The 18570-nt window shown below is 41.7% G+C and overlaps 1 protein-coding gene, 1 long non-coding RNA gene and 5 other non-coding genes across 8 annotated transcripts in view; 4 read left to right on the top strand and 3 right to left on the bottom strand.

The window, feature by feature from the left end:
* The window catches only part of LOC113035821 (calpain-9), a 32683-nt gene that overhangs the window by 13491 nt on the left and 622 nt on the right, over nt 1-18570 (bottom strand). The window contains exons 2-15 of one of the 2 annotated variants that reach the window (XM_026191573.2): nt 12985-13054; nt 11640-11758; nt 11411-11544; nt 8875-9046; nt 8664-8735; nt 8392-8483; nt 7806-7880; nt 7348-7508; nt 5183-5340; nt 4078-4286; nt 3679-3724; nt 1604-1678; nt 1429-1489; nt 232-296 (exon numbers count right to left, since the gene is read on the bottom strand). In XM_026191573.2, the coding sequence (XP_026047358.2) occupies nt 232-296; nt 1429-1489; nt 1604-1678; nt 3679-3724; nt 4078-4286; nt 5183-5340; nt 7348-7508; nt 7806-7880; nt 8392-8483; nt 8664-8735; nt 8875-9046; nt 11411-11544; nt 11640-11758; nt 12985-13054 (1509 nt within the window). The remainder of the gene's footprint in view (nt 1-231; nt 297-1428; nt 1490-1603; nt 1679-3678; nt 3725-4077; nt 4287-5182; nt 5341-7347; nt 7509-7805; nt 7881-8391; nt 8484-8663; nt 8736-8874; nt 9047-11410; nt 11545-11639; nt 11759-12984; nt 13055-18570) is intronic. The other variant, XM_026191574.2, reaches the window with a different exon arrangement.
* On the top strand, nt 1836-1908 carry trnak-uuu (transfer RNA lysine (anticodon UUU)). Its single transcript has one exon. It is a non-coding gene; the product is annotated as a tRNA-Lys (tRNA).
* On the top strand, nt 3113-3185 carry trnak-uuu (transfer RNA lysine (anticodon UUU)). The gene has a single exon. It is a non-coding gene; the product is annotated as a tRNA-Lys (tRNA).
* Nucleotides 4690-4762, bottom strand: trnak-uuu (transfer RNA lysine (anticodon UUU)). The gene has a single exon. It is a non-coding gene; the product is annotated as a tRNA-Lys (tRNA).
* Nucleotides 7017-7089, top strand: trnak-uuu (transfer RNA lysine (anticodon UUU)). Its single transcript has one exon. It is a non-coding gene; the product is annotated as a tRNA-Lys (tRNA).
* Nucleotides 15884-15956, bottom strand: trnak-uuu (transfer RNA lysine (anticodon UUU)). The gene has a single exon. It is a non-coding gene; the product is annotated as a tRNA-Lys (tRNA).
* Nucleotides 16533-17882, top strand: LOC145420246 (uncharacterized). Its single transcript, XR_013901566.1, has 2 exons — nt 16533-16737; nt 17032-17882. It is a non-coding gene; the product is annotated as an uncharacterized LOC145420246 (long non-coding RNA).

Below are 18570 nucleotides of genomic sequence, written 5' to 3'. Positions count from 1 at the left end.
CAGGGGAAAAAACACATCTCCACCTCTCCCCCTCTTTCTTTTGCTTTTACCTGCCAATTGTAAATGGTTTATGCTCTTTTTAACTAGGAAAACTAATTTAGAATTGTTTGGAAATGTTCACAAAGAGAAAAACTGCATGCTGTGGTTATGACATATTACCGAGTACTCCAAACACTCTCATCACGCAGGTCGTCTGCCTGTGTCACACTCTTGTGTGTTTTTTAAGGATACATCCATGAGGACCACCAGGCTCTTGCACTGCTCCAAAGCCAAGTACTTCTCGCTTCCTGCCAGCACTGAACACAGCAGAGGGAACATTTTAACACAGACATACAGACCTGATGTAAAAAGGCCAAAGCAGTGTGTGAGGCTGGGTGTTTTTCTTCACCGTAAATACCAACAGATGTTTAAGGCCATGTCCACACTAATACGTCTTCGTTTGAAAACGCAAACTGAGAAAATTGAAAACTGAGACGGCGTTTTTGGTCAAGGAAAACTTGAGCTTTTTGAAAACGCTGACAGCTCTCTTAAAGATTAATATCAGTCTGTACATGCTCCAGATTTCTTCACATTCTTGATTCTCACTCGCTTTTGCAACTTTGCTACTTTTGTGTTACTCGCAGCAACGACCACCTCATTGTTAGTCCATTTAAAAAACTCGGTGCTTCTCAACATTTTGCCGCGACGGAAAAGTAAATAAACAGCAGATGGAAATCACGCAGGTCAAACCATCTTACGTTTCACGCATGCGCAGTACAGGAACGTAAGCGTTTTCAGTCGTTTCAGTGTGGATGAACAGCTGTTCAGAAACCATTGAAAACGATAGTGTGGAGCATTTTTAGACGAAAACACCATTTTCAAATTTATCCGGATTAGTGTAGACGCAGCCAAGTCTCGCTCCAATCATTGGTGTGAATGCTGATGTTGTTATGTTAATGAACCCTAAACAGGCAGTTCAGTAGTGGTGGGTGTGGGGCTCTGTAGGTGAGAAAACTCTAAAGTAGACATGCAGCAGTTCTGCAAAATGCAAAAATCACCCAAAACTTTGTTTTTGGCAGAAGCTCTGCGTGTTGTGGGGCGTACACAGACCAACTCTGACTTCCTCAGCTCCTGAGCCACCATCATTTCTAAATAGCCACGGGCTTTATATCAGGGTGTAATGCTCAATGTTACACCCTCAACCAGGTCACCCCACTAAAAATAAAATAGTCTATGTCCATCTTTTACATCCAGTCTATGCTTTTACCAGCACCTGTTGGAGTTCAGTAGCAGCATCACCTAACCTGGAGGCTAGTTAGCATAATGCTAGCTTTTTGAGGTTATTTACTTTTCTTTTTTGGACGGAGTTCAGGTGACTGAAGTTTTGAAACAATCGTCTGCTGAAAGAGATATGACTGAACAAGCAGGATGAACAGCAGGATTACTGACCTCCACCCTGAATGGCCTCAGTCAGAAGTTTGTAGAGGTGCAGTGGTTTGCAAAATCCCTTCTTATGACACAAAAAAGACATAAAGGGGTCAGTGTTTCACTACTTCTGTTAAAACCTCTTATATCAACCAGTAATGGCAGGGCAAGAACAGGCAGCTGTGTGCTTCAATCTCACCTTGTTGCAGTGTTTCTGAAATAACTGTCTGATGGCCTGAGGTGAAGGGAGGGCAGCTTGGTGAGGAAATGAAAGCTGGCGGGAGAAACACAGAGTAAATGAACACGCTGCATATCTCATTATTTATTTCCATCCTCGTAAGTTGTCAATACTTTTATTAGATCAAAAATCTTCACCTGGCCACTACAAGACCACAGAAACGTCAAACAGCTGTCAGGCAGCTGGAAGGAGAGCCTGGATAGCTCAGTCGGTAGAGCATCAGACTTTTAATCTGAGGGTCCAGGGTTCAAGTCCCTGTTCAGGCGATGTGTGTTTTAAAACTCTAATCTCTAGCTCAGGTTTGGCCAACTCCGTCTGTCAATCTCTTGCTCCCCACTCCCCTCTCTCGTAAACAAGATCCGGAGATACTCCATTTCCTCCGCTTTCCCTTTTCCAGCTGAAATCTGAGGCCTCAGATTTTGAGGCGCTTATTCTCATTCCTACCGCTTCAAGCTCAGCTGTTCCAGTGCCAGCTGAAGGCCGCTACCTGAGCAAGCCAACAGAACCACCTTGTCTGCAAAAAGCATATGATGTGGTTCAAAGTGGAAGCTAATGCCATCTGGCTCGACACTCACTGGGAACGGGTCTCGTCAATGATTTCTATAATCAATTCGATTCCGATTCACAAGGTCCCGATTCGATTCAATTTTGACTCAGACAGTCAGAAATATTATAATTCTGATAATTTATCAGTACTGACACTTGTTAGACTTCATCAGATGTGTGAGCATCACAGCAGATGCTTTTATGTCAAAATAACTGAGAATAAAACTGGAAAACATGAAGGAGATTTTCCTGGCCTGGTTTTTTATAGCAGCTAACCTTAAAAATATTCTGCAGTAGATCAAAAACTGAAGAAAACCATGAATCAACATCTGAACATTACCTGATGCTGCAAAGTTACAGAGGTTTGATTACAGATGCAGCTACAAGTTTTGCAAATTGGCATCATTTTAAAAAGTTTACATTTCTTTGGTATTAAACAGCAGAAATGAGGCTTTCTTGTCAGAAGTCATTTTTGGAAAAACAAACAAACAAACAAAACAAAAAGAACAAAAAAAAAAACAATGACCAACTGCGGTGTACACGACGATAAGCTGGTGCGTAATAAGCAAGCAAATAATGCAGAATAATGTGCATGAAGTGTTATTTTATCACGGTGGAAGCAAAACCGCAAAACTAAGGGAATTCATGACGATGTTTTTCAAACATGAAGGATAGTCTGGATCTTCATTTGCTGCTGGTTCTGTGAATTTTGGTTGGAGAGAGACAAAACCTGCAGCTTCCAAATCTGTGAGCTGTCGGCTTTCAGCCCCGACGGCGTGTCTGTGTACGTGCCGTCGGTGAGAAAGTTGACAAAACCCTAGATTAGACAGTCTTTTAGAAACCGTCAGCATTTCGTTACATTTCATTATCAGTCCAGCGTATTCACCACTTGTGAATATTCACATAGTTCTGAGTTCAGGCAGGGCCTGGATAGCTCAGTCGGTAGAGCATCAGACTTTTAATCTGAGGGTCCAGGGTTCAAGTCCCTGTTCAGGCGGACTAGCTTTAAGACAAATGTGCAGGTTTTCTGCACTTAACGCAGTCATTTTCAGTCCACTATAACAAAAAGCAGCGCCTGAAGTTGAAGCCTAACTGACAGAGGACCTATGTAATGCACTGTAGGAGCATTTGTTGTCCTAATGAGCACCAAAAAAAGCTTCTGCACTCTCCACATTTGGGTAGGCTTCAAAATGCACAACCAGACAGCTGCTAAGTTACTTCTAGATGGATTTATTCAAACATTTTTAAGACATTTAATACAAATATTTTCTTTTCTTTATTTTTATTTTTTGCTTATTCCAAGTAATGCAATTATGTGCTCCTCTGTTTCATAATCTTTAATCTAATAATCTGGATAAAAGTTTTTCTAAAGAGAAACCTTAAATTTAGCTTCCAAAATATTAAAGGCTCTACAGATACACTCCCATCAGAGTTCACATCTGCAGCTCGCACTGGTTTGAGTCTATTAAATTAACTGCTGATTGGTTTACCTCTGTTACTGATGTGATGTCTTCTGTTGATGGTTTTCGAGCTGGTCTGTAACAAAAACCAAAACAATCAAAGAAATATAGAGAAGTCAGCTTCCATTTAAACCTGCTTTTTATTCTGGTGACTTTCATTCAAAAGGACTAACGATGGGAAAACACCTCCCAGCTCCCTTCCTGTGTGACCACAGTAAAAATACATTTAAAGAAATTTCATATAAAATGAAGTTAAATTTGTAAATTCATTCTGTGTTTCAGAAAAGAGCATTATTCAGGGTGTGCTCATTTGCTAACTACTTGTCGATCACAGGCCGTTCATGAATGCTTTCACAGTCTGGTCCGCCCCTCGCTCTCCACATCCGGTTTTACACAACAACAAGACGGCAACAGAACTCCATGACTCACGTGGCATTGTTGCCCTGCTCCGCCAGCACCCGCAGGAGGAAGGCTCCCTGCTGATTAGGCTCGGCGGTGGAGGGGATGATGATGTAGCAACCCGGTGGGAGCGAGCCACGAAGAACAACCTCCCGCCGTGCGACATACTGGGGGCTGTGGAGGACTGGGCGGAGCACGCTCAGGTCCTCACGGGACAGGTACGTATTCTTAGGATGGGCCTGGAGAGACAGCACACACTCATTTACACCAGCCCTTCCTCATCCACAGTTACTGCTTCAAGTACAGTTTAGAAAGACTTTAACAGCTTTTCAGACGCTTTCTGATCTAAACAGTTTAACCAAATATGTTCAGCTTTTATTGACGTCCTTTTAGGGGCAAGTCTCAACACCTAGCAGTCACCTTGGTAACACGTTTTGATATAAACTACTGATCACTGGGTTCCTTAACTTCTTCAGGTGAACGTTTCCAACTTTTGTTTTTAGCTACATATGACCCAGGAGTTAAGTGTTTGCTTAGTTAGCTGTTTGATATCTTTTCTGTTCAACCATCTTCAGATAAACTCAGTAAATCCATTGGTACAACAGGCCCTTTGACAGTGTTATAACAGATTAAAAGCAACATCGCCTGAACAGGGACTTGAACCCTGGACCCTCAGATTAAAAGTCTGATGCTCTACCGACTGAGCTATCCAGGCTCCTGACAAGAAAGACCTGCTTTCCAACATATGGCCATAAACTAAGCAAGAGACATTTCCTCAAAATATCTGCTTGCGCCTTCATACCGATGACATTTCAAATATAGTCATTCTGACAGCCTCGCAGTCTGTAATCATTCTCCAAAGAAGCACCTTAATATGAATACACAGCACATCGATTGAAATTTCAGAGGAATAAAACTATCTAATAAAACCGTCCATGTTCACTTTCTGCTCTGTGAAATAGCAGCTTCCAAGCTGAACTAAATATCGCAATAATACCTTCATATAGGAATAAAAATAATAGCAACTACTGCGCTATTCAGGAAGTCAGTCCAAAGAGAGAAGAGCCATTGGGCAGGACTTTTATCACGTTTATGCCTTTCATTTAAACACCAGACCCCGTGTGCGTGACTATACCGGGTATACGTGAAGGCCGATGGCTAGACTAATGCCTCTTCGTCTCTGGTGTTTCTGCATCAGAGCCAAAACGAAGGAGCAGGTCTTCTGAGCGCTGTCGGGGTTTTGGTCCGCCTTTGACAGAACAAAGTAGAACTGGGGGTTCTGATAGAACCAACCTGCACACACACAAACACACTGTTAGTTTTCCTATCGTGTGTAACTTTTAACATTTCTTTTCATAATTCATTTTTTTCATGTTCCAAGCTGGACCTGATTTAACTGCCTCCAAATGTGCAATTTATTGGTCCTCTGTCCAAAGATCTTTAAACAGAAGCTAACAGACCTAGAACAGGATCACGGGAAGCCCAGTTACCCAAAACCAGACTCCATGCGTGTGATCTGTGTGGCTATATTCCTAACTGTTTACCTGGCAGTGTCTGATATCAAAACTTGGTCTACCTGTAAAACTGCAGCTCTGTTATTAAAGACTGTACAAATAAGCTCGTCTCAGCTTGTTGAGTTACAGAATCCTTCATAAACATTATACAGTCAGAGATCTCAAACAAAAGCACAAGGATTATTTCTGAGTACTGCACGTCAAATGTAATATATCACATAATGTACAAGTGAAACAAAGACTGTCACATAAAATTAAAGAAAAAAAAACTGCATCTGGGAACAGACAGACAGGCGTGTCAGAGACCTGTGCTGCACAGAGGGATTAGAGGGGAAACTTCAGGTTTAACTCTCATTGTTCACAGTTACAAAGGTGCTTCACTTCTTACATCTTGATAATTTATGCTCGAGACTGGAACGAAATACACTGCAGGTCAAAAGTTTGAGAACACCCTGATTTTTCCAGCAATTATGCCGTTTAATGTCTGATTGCACTCTGAAATGAAAGCATAGTACAAATAAGCAATTGGAGTTCAAAAAGAAATCATGGAATCAATTCATAGACCAAAATGCATTCTAACCTTTAAGTAGCCACCAGATATAACAGCTGAACACACCCGTAGCTTTCTTTCTACAATAGAAATCAATCTGTTTGTTGCAGAAGTTCCCATAAATGTGGACCTTGTAGGTTGCTTTGCTTTCACTCTTCTGTCCAGTTCATCCCAAACCAGCTCGATGAGGTTTAAGTATGGAGGACTGTGCTGGACACTCCGTGTTTTCAAGAGTTCTGGCATAGCTTGGATTATGTTTTGGGTCATTATCCCGCTGTAGGATGAACCCCTGACCAACTAGGCGCATACCAGAGGGTACTGCATGGCGCTGCAGAATGCTGTGGTAGCTGTTTTGGTTCAGGGTGCCTCTCACAGCGGTGTTTCATGGCCCAGGCAAGTCTCTTTGTCTTATTCTGTATAATACTATGGTATGTGGTTTATACAAAAAGCCCTTTTTGTATAATTCTGAAATTCCTTTTTTTAGTTTTGGGTAACCTTACCTTTTTTAAATCTCTGGCAGTTCACCACTTACCTTTGTGCCATTTCAAGCTATTCGTTGGACTTGAACAACTTGAATTACAATAGATAACTGGAAAAATTGGGGTGTTCTAAAACTTTTGACTAGTATTGTATTTTCTAGACAACAAGAAAAAAAACTGCACCTACTGAAAAATTGTGCAGAAAAGAGTGTGACCATTTCTGGAAGATGCCTGAGGAATCTGTCCACAGGCAGCAGGAGGCGCTAAAGTTTTGGTCTTTCCCTGGTGAGCATCAGTTAAAATTGACTCTCAGGAGAGACTGTATTCCTATTCCTTTGTGTCGGCTGCAAGAAATATTAAAACATTGTTCTTGTATTTTTCGTCATATTTGATGCTAAAATCAGAGTGCACTACACAACATTCAGAGCCTGGATAGCTCAGTCGGTAGAGCATCAGACTTTTAATCTGAGGGTCCAGGGTTCAAGTCCCTGTTCAGGCGTGGCTCTTTTAAAGACTCTCTGATCACTGCCAGCAAACGCAAAGATTAAGACTAATAGTGACTAATTAACACATGAAACTAACTGTTCGCCTGATTGGCCCCTACTCTTAAATTCAGTTGTGACAGTTGAGGTGGACTTCTGTCTAGTTTTAAATATCCCAGCTTTATCTCCAGTTTTAAAACCAGCTGCTGGGCTTGTGCGGTTCAGAGTTAAGAGTGAGGCACAAAACATTTGACACACGTCATCACCCGTCTTACCTCCTTGAGGAGAGCCTCCTGCTGTGATATTTGGCGCCCAGTTGCCATGATGCATAATGCAGCTCAAAGGCAACATGCTGGAGCCTGGTTCACCGAGAGCCTCCGTCAGGTGACAGACCTCCATCACCTCGAAGTTCTGTCGGAAGTCCGACACCGACATCCTGACAGAGAGAGAGAGGAACAGAGCGAATGGCCAAACAGATTTCCTTCGTCTGTAAATACTTAATGTGTTTGAATAGCATTGGCACATCCAAGTTCAAAAACAAAGACACATTTGGTTTCTTCACTGCAATCATCTCATCTGCTCTGTGTGGAACTATTGGTGTCGTTTTAATCATCGTTGTCACCGTTTCATTCATCCCTGCTGAGTATCTACCCTGTAATGAGCAGGAACAGCCACAGGGGGGCCCCATAAAAGTTGTGTGACAGTCGCTGGTATGACATTACGATAAACTCACCAGAACTCTCCGTCCTCCTGTCTGACTCTGCCGAGTCGTTTCTGCTCCTCGATGCTCACCGTTTTCCACTCTTGACTGCAAACACAGGTTTGTAAACGTGCTGTAAATGTGTGAAGTATGTACTCAAGAAGGGGAGTTAGTAAGGTGACATTTTGGTTTGTATGTGACCTCATGGATTCAGATTAAAGAGGCAGTAAATTGAGCTATGAGATCAGTGCAAACGCATAAATTATTTTAAGATTATTTAACTATTTTTTCCAATTTTCTCACAGCCTTAAGATGTTTTTATGTTATTTTCTGTGTTTTTGTACTTCCCTTTGTTCAGTGTCTTTTTTTTCACAAGACACTCAATTTTAATCTCACATTTGACTTTAGACAACAGTAATAAAAACCACGAACCACAAGAAACTGTGATCTGTGCTCTGCACGATGGCCCACGATTACTGCGATTAGCCCATTCACTCCCCTCACTTCCTCCTATGCATTACCAGCTACTTCTTCTTCTGATGCCATTTTTGAGTTGACTGAAAGGATTTAAATTTAGAGTAAGTTTTATTCAGCACTGCTCATTGGATGATCTTCATACCCTTTGAAGTCACTCCAGGGCCCCTCCCACTCTGTGTTGCCCCAAGGGTTGAGGATTCGCACCAGATATTCAGTGCCGAGTGTCGTCCTCACCTGGCAGGAGAGGAGGCAAATCAGGTGAGAGTGCAGTGAAGAGCAGCTGTGAGTCATTTAGATTTCTACTTAAGATACAGAAACACTGCATTTAATTTGTCCTGCTTTTGAGGTTCACATCTGTATTTATGTGTAATTAGGACTTATGAACATTTCTTGGCCGTGTTCAGTGACAGTTACCTTATCCACTGCAGTCAGAGCGTAGGCATGTCTAAACATGATTCCCAGTTCATTCCTGTGCTCCAGAGGACCCTGGAGGGGGGAAAAGCCAACCAACCACAGCGAGGACAGAAGGAAAACAAACAATATGACTCATAAATGAGTGCAGGAACGCCTCCGTGTTTCCCAACAGGTTCAGATCTAAATCATCCCTCACAGGTTCTTACGGTACCTGGCAGTTGGCACAGTTGATGAGTGCTCCTCTGACCAGCAGGTGTCTGAGGAAGGTCGGCAAGTCTCTGGGAAGTGAGGCCACCTGTAAAACCTCTGTCACCCCGCCCGTCATATCCACCATGGCCTCATGAGGGAAGCCCATGTCCAGAGCTCGGTAGCCACCCTTCAACCTGGGACAGAAAGGGAAATATCAGAGGTTTTCTGAACGGTTTTCTAAAGATCTCCTGAATTTGTCTTTCTAACTGAACTCTGACTAACAAATCTGCCCAGGAAAGGTTTGAACAATGGGACATTTAATGTTTGAGATATTATTATTATCCTTATCATTGTTATGCCCACTTTTTCACTCACTTATCAACTACTTGTTCTTAAAGTGTGAAGAACAGATGCTCAAATTATCCACAATACTCTGAGTAGGAACAGACGCTGAAATTTAGAATCTTTTAAAACACAGACACTGGCTGTTAGTTACTATTTACCCATTTCAGCATGTTTACATGTTTATTTGTTGTATCATTTCTCTTGCTGCTATATAGTCATATTTATTTTTTTCCATATAAATGCAACAAAATCTGGAAAATGTTCACTCCGCATGGCACTATGTAAAAAAAACAACATATTTTTTATTTCCTCTAAATTCAGTTTTCAGCATCAGCAGCATGGGATATAACATCACACACAGGAACAGAAATAAGCACCCGTACCCTTCATGTTTTGTCTTGTATCTGATAATTCACTGGACAAAACTTCAAAAAGTATATCTCCAAAAGTTGATTCTGTTCATCTGGACGTAGCGTACCTGTGATTGCAGCCATTCCCCAACTCTCTGTGAATGGGACTCATGGCCATTGATCAGTGGTTGTTGATCAATGGTCATGAGAATTTGCATAATTAAGATTAAGAAACTGACCTCCCAGCCCATTGTTCCTTCAGTGTGCTGGTTTCAGTCATTATGCAAATGTACTGTTTATATGGTTGGAAACTTGCAGTCAGCTGAGACTGAAGAAGTCACCTGGATGAGTGACGAAACGTTTCTCCCACAAAACGCTACGTCCACAGAATCAGCTTTTGGAGATTTACTTTCCTGGATGATTGAGAATGCATCAAGACGTTCAAAAAGTATAGTTTGGGTGATTCTTCAAGCGTCATATCTAGGGATGGGTATCAAAAACCGGTTCTTGTTGAGAACCGGTTCCCACTGTTTCAATTCCTTGGAAGTGTTTGCCATTTTTGCAAAAGATTCCCTTATCGATTCCAGTTGCCCCGAATGACGTCACCACGTTGCGGAGCGTCATTTACCTGGCAGGAAACACGGCGGCTCAAACGCTCAAAAGTTTGGTTATACTTTACGAGAACGGATCACAACAGGGCAACTTGCAATACTTGCAAAGTAGATATTTCATTTAAGGGAGGAAACACTGCGAATATGCAAAAGCATTTGCTCACAAAACACGTGATGACCTTAAATGAATGTCGTGTTTTTAATTCCGCTCCGGACTCGTGAATCTCAACCCAGCAGCAGCGGTAACGTTTGCACGTCCTCTCCCGTTAATGCGGCAGGTAAATAATCAACTAACAGTGCATATTATGTTAGCGCGATCTGCCTTATTACAAAACCTGCCATTACTGTGCGTTTAGTGACCATGATGAGACAGACAGAGTCTGGCTCAGATGCTGGCAGTTCTCGCTGCAGTCTACCGGTAGCGTCTCCTTTCAGGCCAGGATAGACGAATGTCACCGAGCAGTGACTCAGTTTGTGGTCAAAGGCTTGCACCCGTTTGCCACAGCAGATGATTTTCAGTAAGTGAATGTGTTTAATTGTAGGCAGGGACATTACTGGATATTCATGTGTTATTGCTACAGAAGAATATTTATTTTATTATTTTACATTTACAATTATTTTTCCTGGGGACCCCGTGACCCATTGAAGAGCCGTAGGCTGGATCTCTTAAGATCTCACTGTTGGGTTTGTAAGGCCATGTTACTCCTAAATTTCTATCTTGTTCAAAGAGAAGATATAAAACAAAGTTCTAAGCTAATCGACCTTAGTGTTCTCCTTTTTTAAAAAGAATCGATAAGAGAATCGATAAAGAATCGAATCGTTAAACAGAATCGAAAATGGAATCGGAATCGTGAAAATCTTATCAATACCCATCCCTAGTCATATCACCGTGTGGGATAGGTGGCAGCTTACAGCATATGAACGCTCTCCCTTTTTATTAACATTACGACACCAGGCTGATCTTCTAGCAGTGATTAGCAGAAAAACACATGCTGTCATGTCATTATCTCCTATACTTATGAAGGGCTCAGAAATGGTGGGAAAACTTGAACCTGAAAGACCTGGAACTCAGGAAAGATTCATAGTATGATGCTAAAATTTTGGATAAAATTAAGGGGTTTAGGTGAAACGTATGGATATGGAATATGGATTTGGGGTTATGTAACAGGCAAAAGAAGACCAAATGTCTATCAGAGAGGCTGAAATGTGCAGTGAGACATGAACACCTAGACAGCGGCTGACTGGGACTCACTTGGCGTAGGCTTTCTCCAGCAGGGCGCTCCAGAACTCTTGTCTTTCTGGGGAGCTGAGGAAGATCAGATTGTTGTCCACAGTGGGCAGCAGGTCATCGATCCGTACCTCCTCCCACTGACCATACTGCCAGAACTACACAGCGAGAGAAAGAGAGAGAGAATATCATCTGATTTAGGCTGAGAATTCACTTGAAGAAGATAACTGCATATTAAACAGAGCTTTTGTACCCTGAAAGTGAAGCAACCACTGTATCCATCTTGGAAGCTCTGGCCCAGAGGCACAACCTTCTTGAGCAGCGATTGATTCATGGAGAGAGACGCTATAGCCGAAAGTAACCAGCAGTCACCTGGAAAAGAATGAAGTAGGTCATGACATCATTTAAAGCTTCAGTGCACAATGCTGGATGGTCCTCTTTCCATTTTAAATCACTTCAAGCTGTGCACCATCTTTCACCTACAGTCTCCATTAAACCTTTATGTGCTGGGTGTAACAGCTATTCAACGCTGACATACAGCATATACAGAGAGCTGTTTGCACTGTTGTATTTGAGGAAGGAGGAACCTGGTCTTCAGGGTGTGACACAGACCCACCTGTGTGGAAGGAACAGAAAAGACCTGAGGTTCTCAATCTGATGTAGCTACTGTATACGATTTGTTTTGTCCTTGATGCCACTCAGCTCAGTTAATTTTACCCAGTCACCAGTGCAAGTACTGCAACAGAGATATACACAGTTTCAATGGCCCTGAACTCTTTCCAGGGTGCACCCCTCCCACCCTCCAAAGTGACCCAGTGTCAGCTGGGAGAGGTTCCAGCATCTCTTTGATCTTCTCTACGTTTAAGACTAGTCTTAAAACTTGGTTTGAGGGTGTAGGCTGCTGGAGGATTTCTTTTTTTAGTCACATTTTCCACTTATTATGTGTTTATACACATAATCTTCCAGCAGAACAGCCTGGTTTTGCTGGAGGATTCTTCCTGCTAAAAGGGAGTTTTTCCTTCCCACTGTCGCCAAAGCTCTTGCTCATAGGGGGTCGAGTGTTTGTTGGAGTTCTCTGCTGTGTTATTGTAGTGAGTTTTTACCTTACAATATAAAGTGCCTTGAGGCAACTGTTATTATGATTTGGTACTATATAAATAAAATTAAACTGAACTGAATTGAATCAGGACAATAGTATCAACATCAGCACGAGGTTGTTTATCCAGACTGGATCTGTGCTGTGTCTTTATCCGACTCCTGCCCTCCCTCCTGTCAAAAACAGACTTAGCATTTCTAGGAGGCCTGTAAAACACGCTGCAGGGCATTTCCTGGAATCAGTAGTGCTATGTTGAATGGGTGGGGCCAGCTCTGGTGACCACATCAGTGCACTCCTGGGGTTCAAGGGCTGTCAGAAATAAGCTATAGCAGCTTATTTTTGACGGTGGGCAACGCGAAGGATTAGACTGAACAGCAAATCATGCAAAGCTGCTCTGGTGGAGTCCAAGAATGAAAAGGTGGTGGAAATGAGCAGAATAGGTCCACTTGAACTGAAAATACTTAGCTTATACAACTAAGTAGTACAGGAGATCTCTACTTACTGAGTTTCCCCTGGCAAACATCCAGCCTCGTTGCGCCATCTACTATGAACTGAGGTGATGAACAGAGTTCCTGGAAACAGAGCAATGATTGGTTGAAACAAAGACAAGAAAGAGCAGGAAGATGAACGCAAATAAACTTGATCTGACTTGTCTGCAGAGCCAAAGGGAGAGGCAGATAAAAGTTCATCCATCAGAACATTGTGGCACAAACTTGGCACACTGCCGGATGTGTGACTCCGAGTCAGACAGGAAGACTGACATTAGTTTCACCAATGTTCAGTGTTTATCATGATATAATGTTTAAAGGTGCATAAATAAAATGTATCAAATTTTTATAAATAATGATCATTCGTGTGACAATTACAAAGTAACTGAGATAAGATAAGAAGCAACTTTTATTATAACCCGAGATCTATGACGTCCCCACAACTTCCTCTAGTGGCGACTCGAGTCATTCCGCATACTTGGACTTGCTCAGATTGCAAAGAGTTATGACTTGTTATCAGTACAAACACTTTGAAAAACTGTCTGTGTATTCACCAGCATATGCAGTCTTCAAAAATGTGTGTGGCACCAACGTTTGCTACGTTTACACTTATCTAGGTTGCACATAGTTAACAGATATGAGAGAATCCCCCCTGATTATGACATTAATGGTGGAATCAGTGAAAAAAAAACTATGGGCACCTTTTTATGAGTGAAAGCTATAGAGCACCGTGTTCTTGAAGTAACCTGTGTGGTACAACACAGCAAAGACAGCATACTTTACATTTTTAAACCCCAAAGCATGAACAGGAACTTGAACCCAGGATCAAAAGGCTGATGCTTTTCTACAGAGCTGCTCAGGCTCTAATGGTTAGTGGAACAGTTCAAATTCTTACCTAAAAATGTGGATATTAGCAGTTGAAATGATTAGCTGTTAATGTAACTACGTGTTGGCTTTGATATCAAGAGCTAACGATATGAGATAAATGTGTGGATAATATACTCATTTCTAATCCTGTCCATCCTGCTCACTCCCAGTCAAAATCTTAAAAGCTTCAGCTCAGCTTCTCGTTTCATGACCGTCACCTTCTTCAAACCATTCCTCACAGCAGGTCTCACTGGCATCTTTGAAACCTTCCCTTTGATTCTTGCTGCTATCATACTGTTACGAATCACCCCCACTCATCTTCTCCCACTCCACCCTGTCTGCACTCTCTTCTTGTGCTGTATGCATTGCTTTGGATGGCTGACTCATCTTCACTACCTCTGATCTTTGCAGCTTCACTCTTACATCTCATTCATACACAGGAATTCTGTTGCTTCTACTGAGCTAACCTCCATCTCCCATACACCTGCCCTCTACTCTTACTACATAGAATTTTTTTAAACACTTATAGCATTCATTTTTTTAATGTGCAAAACCTTCTAATCTTACATGCACTTGTATGTTGTATTTGTTTGTTTGTTTGTTTTTTACTTTTTGCATGATGGGAATAAAATTAAAAGTGCTTTAAAAGTAAACTTGAATTAATTGAGTAACATTATGTGTCTAATCCATATGTCTGTGGTAAAGAGTCCACAGTTACAGGATTTCTATGGATTTCCTGGACAGTGAGGTGTCAAACTACGATGGTGAACACACGAGTGACAAGCGTCTCTGAGGTAAGTACTCAGAGGTTCGATTTAGGAGGGAGCGATGCAGGATTTATGGCCTCATTCTGTCAACACTGGCTTAATGCAGCGTAAGAGGAAGGACAACTCTCTTTGTGATGGTGTTCCTGTGACATGTGTCCTTCTCCCTAAATCAGTGTGTGTTGTACTAATTCACAGCCTGCCCATTCAGAAATGTCTGCCTTTAACTGTCTTCTTTAGTTTGCATCAGTCTATACAGGTTATAGGATTTTGTAAACAGACACATCGAACTTCACACTGCTGAACAGTTTTCTTGGTATTTAGATGCAAACAGCGATAAATGAAAGAGACATGTTGCAGCTGTGGATGACGCACTCCAGGAAGTTTGCTAACATACCGTTTGCTGTTATATTAGCCTACACTTCAGGTTACACTGAATACATAGAATATGAAGATGAGTAATACCTGAAGGAAAAGTTCACTTTATATCCTATTTCAAATATTTAACATTTATGGATTCAGCTTTGTTTTATTCTTGCAAACACTGGATCAGACTTTAAACCTCTGTCCTTTTACCTCTGTGGTGCTTCCAGCTCTTCCTGTTTGGACCAAAGACAAAGAACTTCTGACATTTTTCTTTTCACTGCCATCTGAAGTCTTTTGAGTCAGCAGCAGCAGGAAGTTCTGTTTCTGATTCCATGTGAGGGAATTTACAGAAAGCAAGTTTGTGCCCACTGCATCCTGCGTGCTCCATTCAGGCAGTAAGCCTTGTGTAGATACAGTTTGTACAATAACAGTCAGTACAGACTCCGTGATCTATCTATAGGAACTCAGTGACTCAATCTTAATGAATACTACACTGCTTTAAGCATGAAAACCTAAATAAAATCTATTTCTAGACATGGAACACACCCAGAAACTGGCCAAAGGGAATGTTTTTAGGTGAACAAGTTTTAATGTGTCAAGAGCGTTTCCATGATACTCTGAAAGAAGTGCCTCCAGTTAAGGCAAAGGTTGGTGTGATGCTATACACCTGAATTATACCTCTGTGTCAGATCTACTTTGTAACTTATGCCACAACCGGAACTCAATTTTAATGCAATGCTGCAAAAATGTAACTACGGGTCGATGTTTGTCCTAAAGACTTGAATGACACAGGAGTTAAGTGTTTGCTTAGTTAGCTGTTTGATATCTTTTCTGTTCAACCATCTTCAGATAAACTCAGTAAATCCATTGGTACAACAGGCCCTTTGACAGTGTTATAACAGATTAAAAGCAACATCGCCTGAACAGGGACTTGAACCCTGGACCCTCAGATTAAAAGTCTGATGCTCTACCGACTGAGCTATCCAGGCTCCCGCAAGGAGGGGAAATCTCTCTATCGTCAAACTGAACTTCAGCCAGCGTGGTACATGCAAAACCTCTCAATCAGTCACTGAGATGATGTGATTATCTCATCAGTGTCAATCATTAGAACCATGAAGCTCTATGATCTGAGTTATAAAACCATGAAACAAGAAGTTACATGCTCAAAATTAGTACTCTGCATGTGAAGACAGAAATGTGAGCCATCACTTTAACGAGCGCCTTAACCGGTGTAACGTGAACATGCGTGTTATTTTGTTTTATCTTACATATATTAGCAAATATAAAACAAACCTGCCAAACTATAGTATATACCGTACATTATATTCTATTAAAGCAAGTGAACAGAAAGGCTGCATTCTTTGTTTCCTGTTCAGATACCTTAGTTGCATATTTTACATATTTAGCCAACACAGAGTTTAGCAGCAGATTTAATCTCACCCACCCTGCATCCTGCCCAGCCCTCAAGTCAGAAAGAAGAGAAGCAAAGCGAGCGGATGCAGGATAATATAGAACTAAAGGACAACACTGAGCCTTGTCTTTGTTTCCCTCCTGTTGCCCTGCAGGGTTTGGGTTGCCTTCATTTTATCTCTGTGGAGCCTTTCTGAAACACACCCTTGCAAATATGACTCTGTCACGCACTGATTGTAACTCTCCAGTTGACCAACTCGGACACTACAGGGCAAAAAAACCACTGGTTCACATCTGGCACAAGGCTGTAACTGGTAACAGTGATTCACAGAGATCCACCAGAATTTTGATTTTTACCAGGTGAGTTTTTAATGTTAAAGGTAAAAGAAAGCCACAGAGACTCAGAGAAACAAAATAACGACTTAAATAAGTGTGAAATTAAGTGTAATTTGAAACTGCAATTCGACCCGCTGAGTGGAATCGTCCTGTTATAACATGTGGTGTTAGTTATTGTCCATCTGCCTTTACCTGGTATTTAAAAAACCATCCAGGTGTTCTCAAAGTGACCTCAGCTGCTCTTAAAAGTATTTTAATCAGTATAAATACAGCCTTTATTGTGTAAATGTGACTGTTACTCTGTAATGATAATTACAGCATCACACACAGTACTGGTCACAGGGGGAAATGAGGTCCTGAAGCTGGGTGCAGTAAACAACCTGGCACTTAACATCACCAAGACCAAGGAACTCATCCTGGACTTCAGGCGGAAGAGAGCTGCCCCTGCCCCTCTGCACATCAACGGTGAATTTGTAGAGCGAGTGGAATCCTTCAAACTCCTTGGTGTCCACATCTCTGCAGACCTCTCCTGGTCAGTTAACGCCACGGTGCTAGTCAAGAAGGCCCAAGCAGTGGCTACACTTCTAAGGGTGCTCAGGAAGGAGCAACTAAACACCCCACTGCTGGTGACCTTCTATAGATCCACCATCGAGAGCCTGCTGACCTATGCAGTGACAGTGTGGCACGCCAGCTGCACAGAGGCAGGCAGGAAGAGATTACAGAGGGTGGTAAACGTAGCAAAAAAAAAATCAGTGGCTGTCCCCTGCCCTCTTTGTCTGCCATCTATAACTCCCGTTGTCTCAGCAGGGCCAGAAACATCTTGAAGGACATCAGCCACCCCGGTTACCATCTTTTTAACCTACTCCCCTCTGGCAGGTGCTTCAGATCCATACGGGCCAGAACAAACAGACTCGGGGATAGCTTCTTCCCCAAAGCCATCACCATACTCAACTCAAAACATGCACAAAACTAATTTGCACTGACTGTATCATCATTCTCTGGCTGTCTGTCTGTGTCACCCAGTGCAGTGTATTTATATTACGTGTATAGTTATATTATTGTATTTTTTTTTTATAATGTGTTAAGCACATGTGCACCTTTATGGAGCCGTTTTAAATCTCATTATACCAGTATAATGACAAAGGCTTTCACTTCACTTCCTAACTTAACCCATGGAGCTCTGTGGGAGTTTATTTTGAAGCTTTGTAATATTGTGTGTTTTACTGTATTTCAACTCTTTTATTCACAATATCGCATCAAAAACATGAAACTTTTTAACAGTCTAACAGATGTCTAGAAGAAAAGGAATAAATCATTACGTTCAGCTTTTTCATCCTCGCCAAAGGAGGAACGCTTTCTCAATATACCATTTTTTTTTACTGTATGTATATATTTACATATTTAAAAGTTAATAAGTAAAACATTTGTGGTGCAGCACAACAGATAAAAATTCACATGCAAAACACGCGAAGATCCCAGATATGAAACTCTAAAGTCAAAATGTGCACAATGATGTAAAATGTTAAAAGATTATCCTTCTGTTTCTCTGTGGTGGCAGGAGCAAAGGAGTTTTACTACCAGACAACTTCAAGCACATAATGTAGACATACACAGAGATTACAACATTATTACCGAAGGAAGAAGAGAGCTGCTGGTTTTAAAGAACTCTGAACAACCAGCTACACGCATCACGCTGTACTAATACTTAATTGTAGGCAGCATGAAATTGAAATACAAGTAAAGCACTTCAAAACTGCATCGTGTACTGTTGTTGTGTCTGCGTGACACCTGAAAACACTCGGGCAGTGCAAACTAGCCTGTGTTTATCTATTATTTGAAATCCGTTACTATTTTATT

The sequence above is a fragment of the Astatotilapia calliptera genome, chromosome 14, assembly GCF_964374335.1.
Source record: "Astatotilapia calliptera chromosome 14, fAstCal68.1, whole genome shotgun sequence".
Taxonomy (NCBI): Eukaryota; Metazoa; Chordata; class Actinopteri; order Cichliformes; family Cichlidae; genus Astatotilapia; species Astatotilapia calliptera.
Note: the sequence above shows the minus strand (reverse complement) of the source record. Positions and strands in the feature narration are given on the sequence as shown.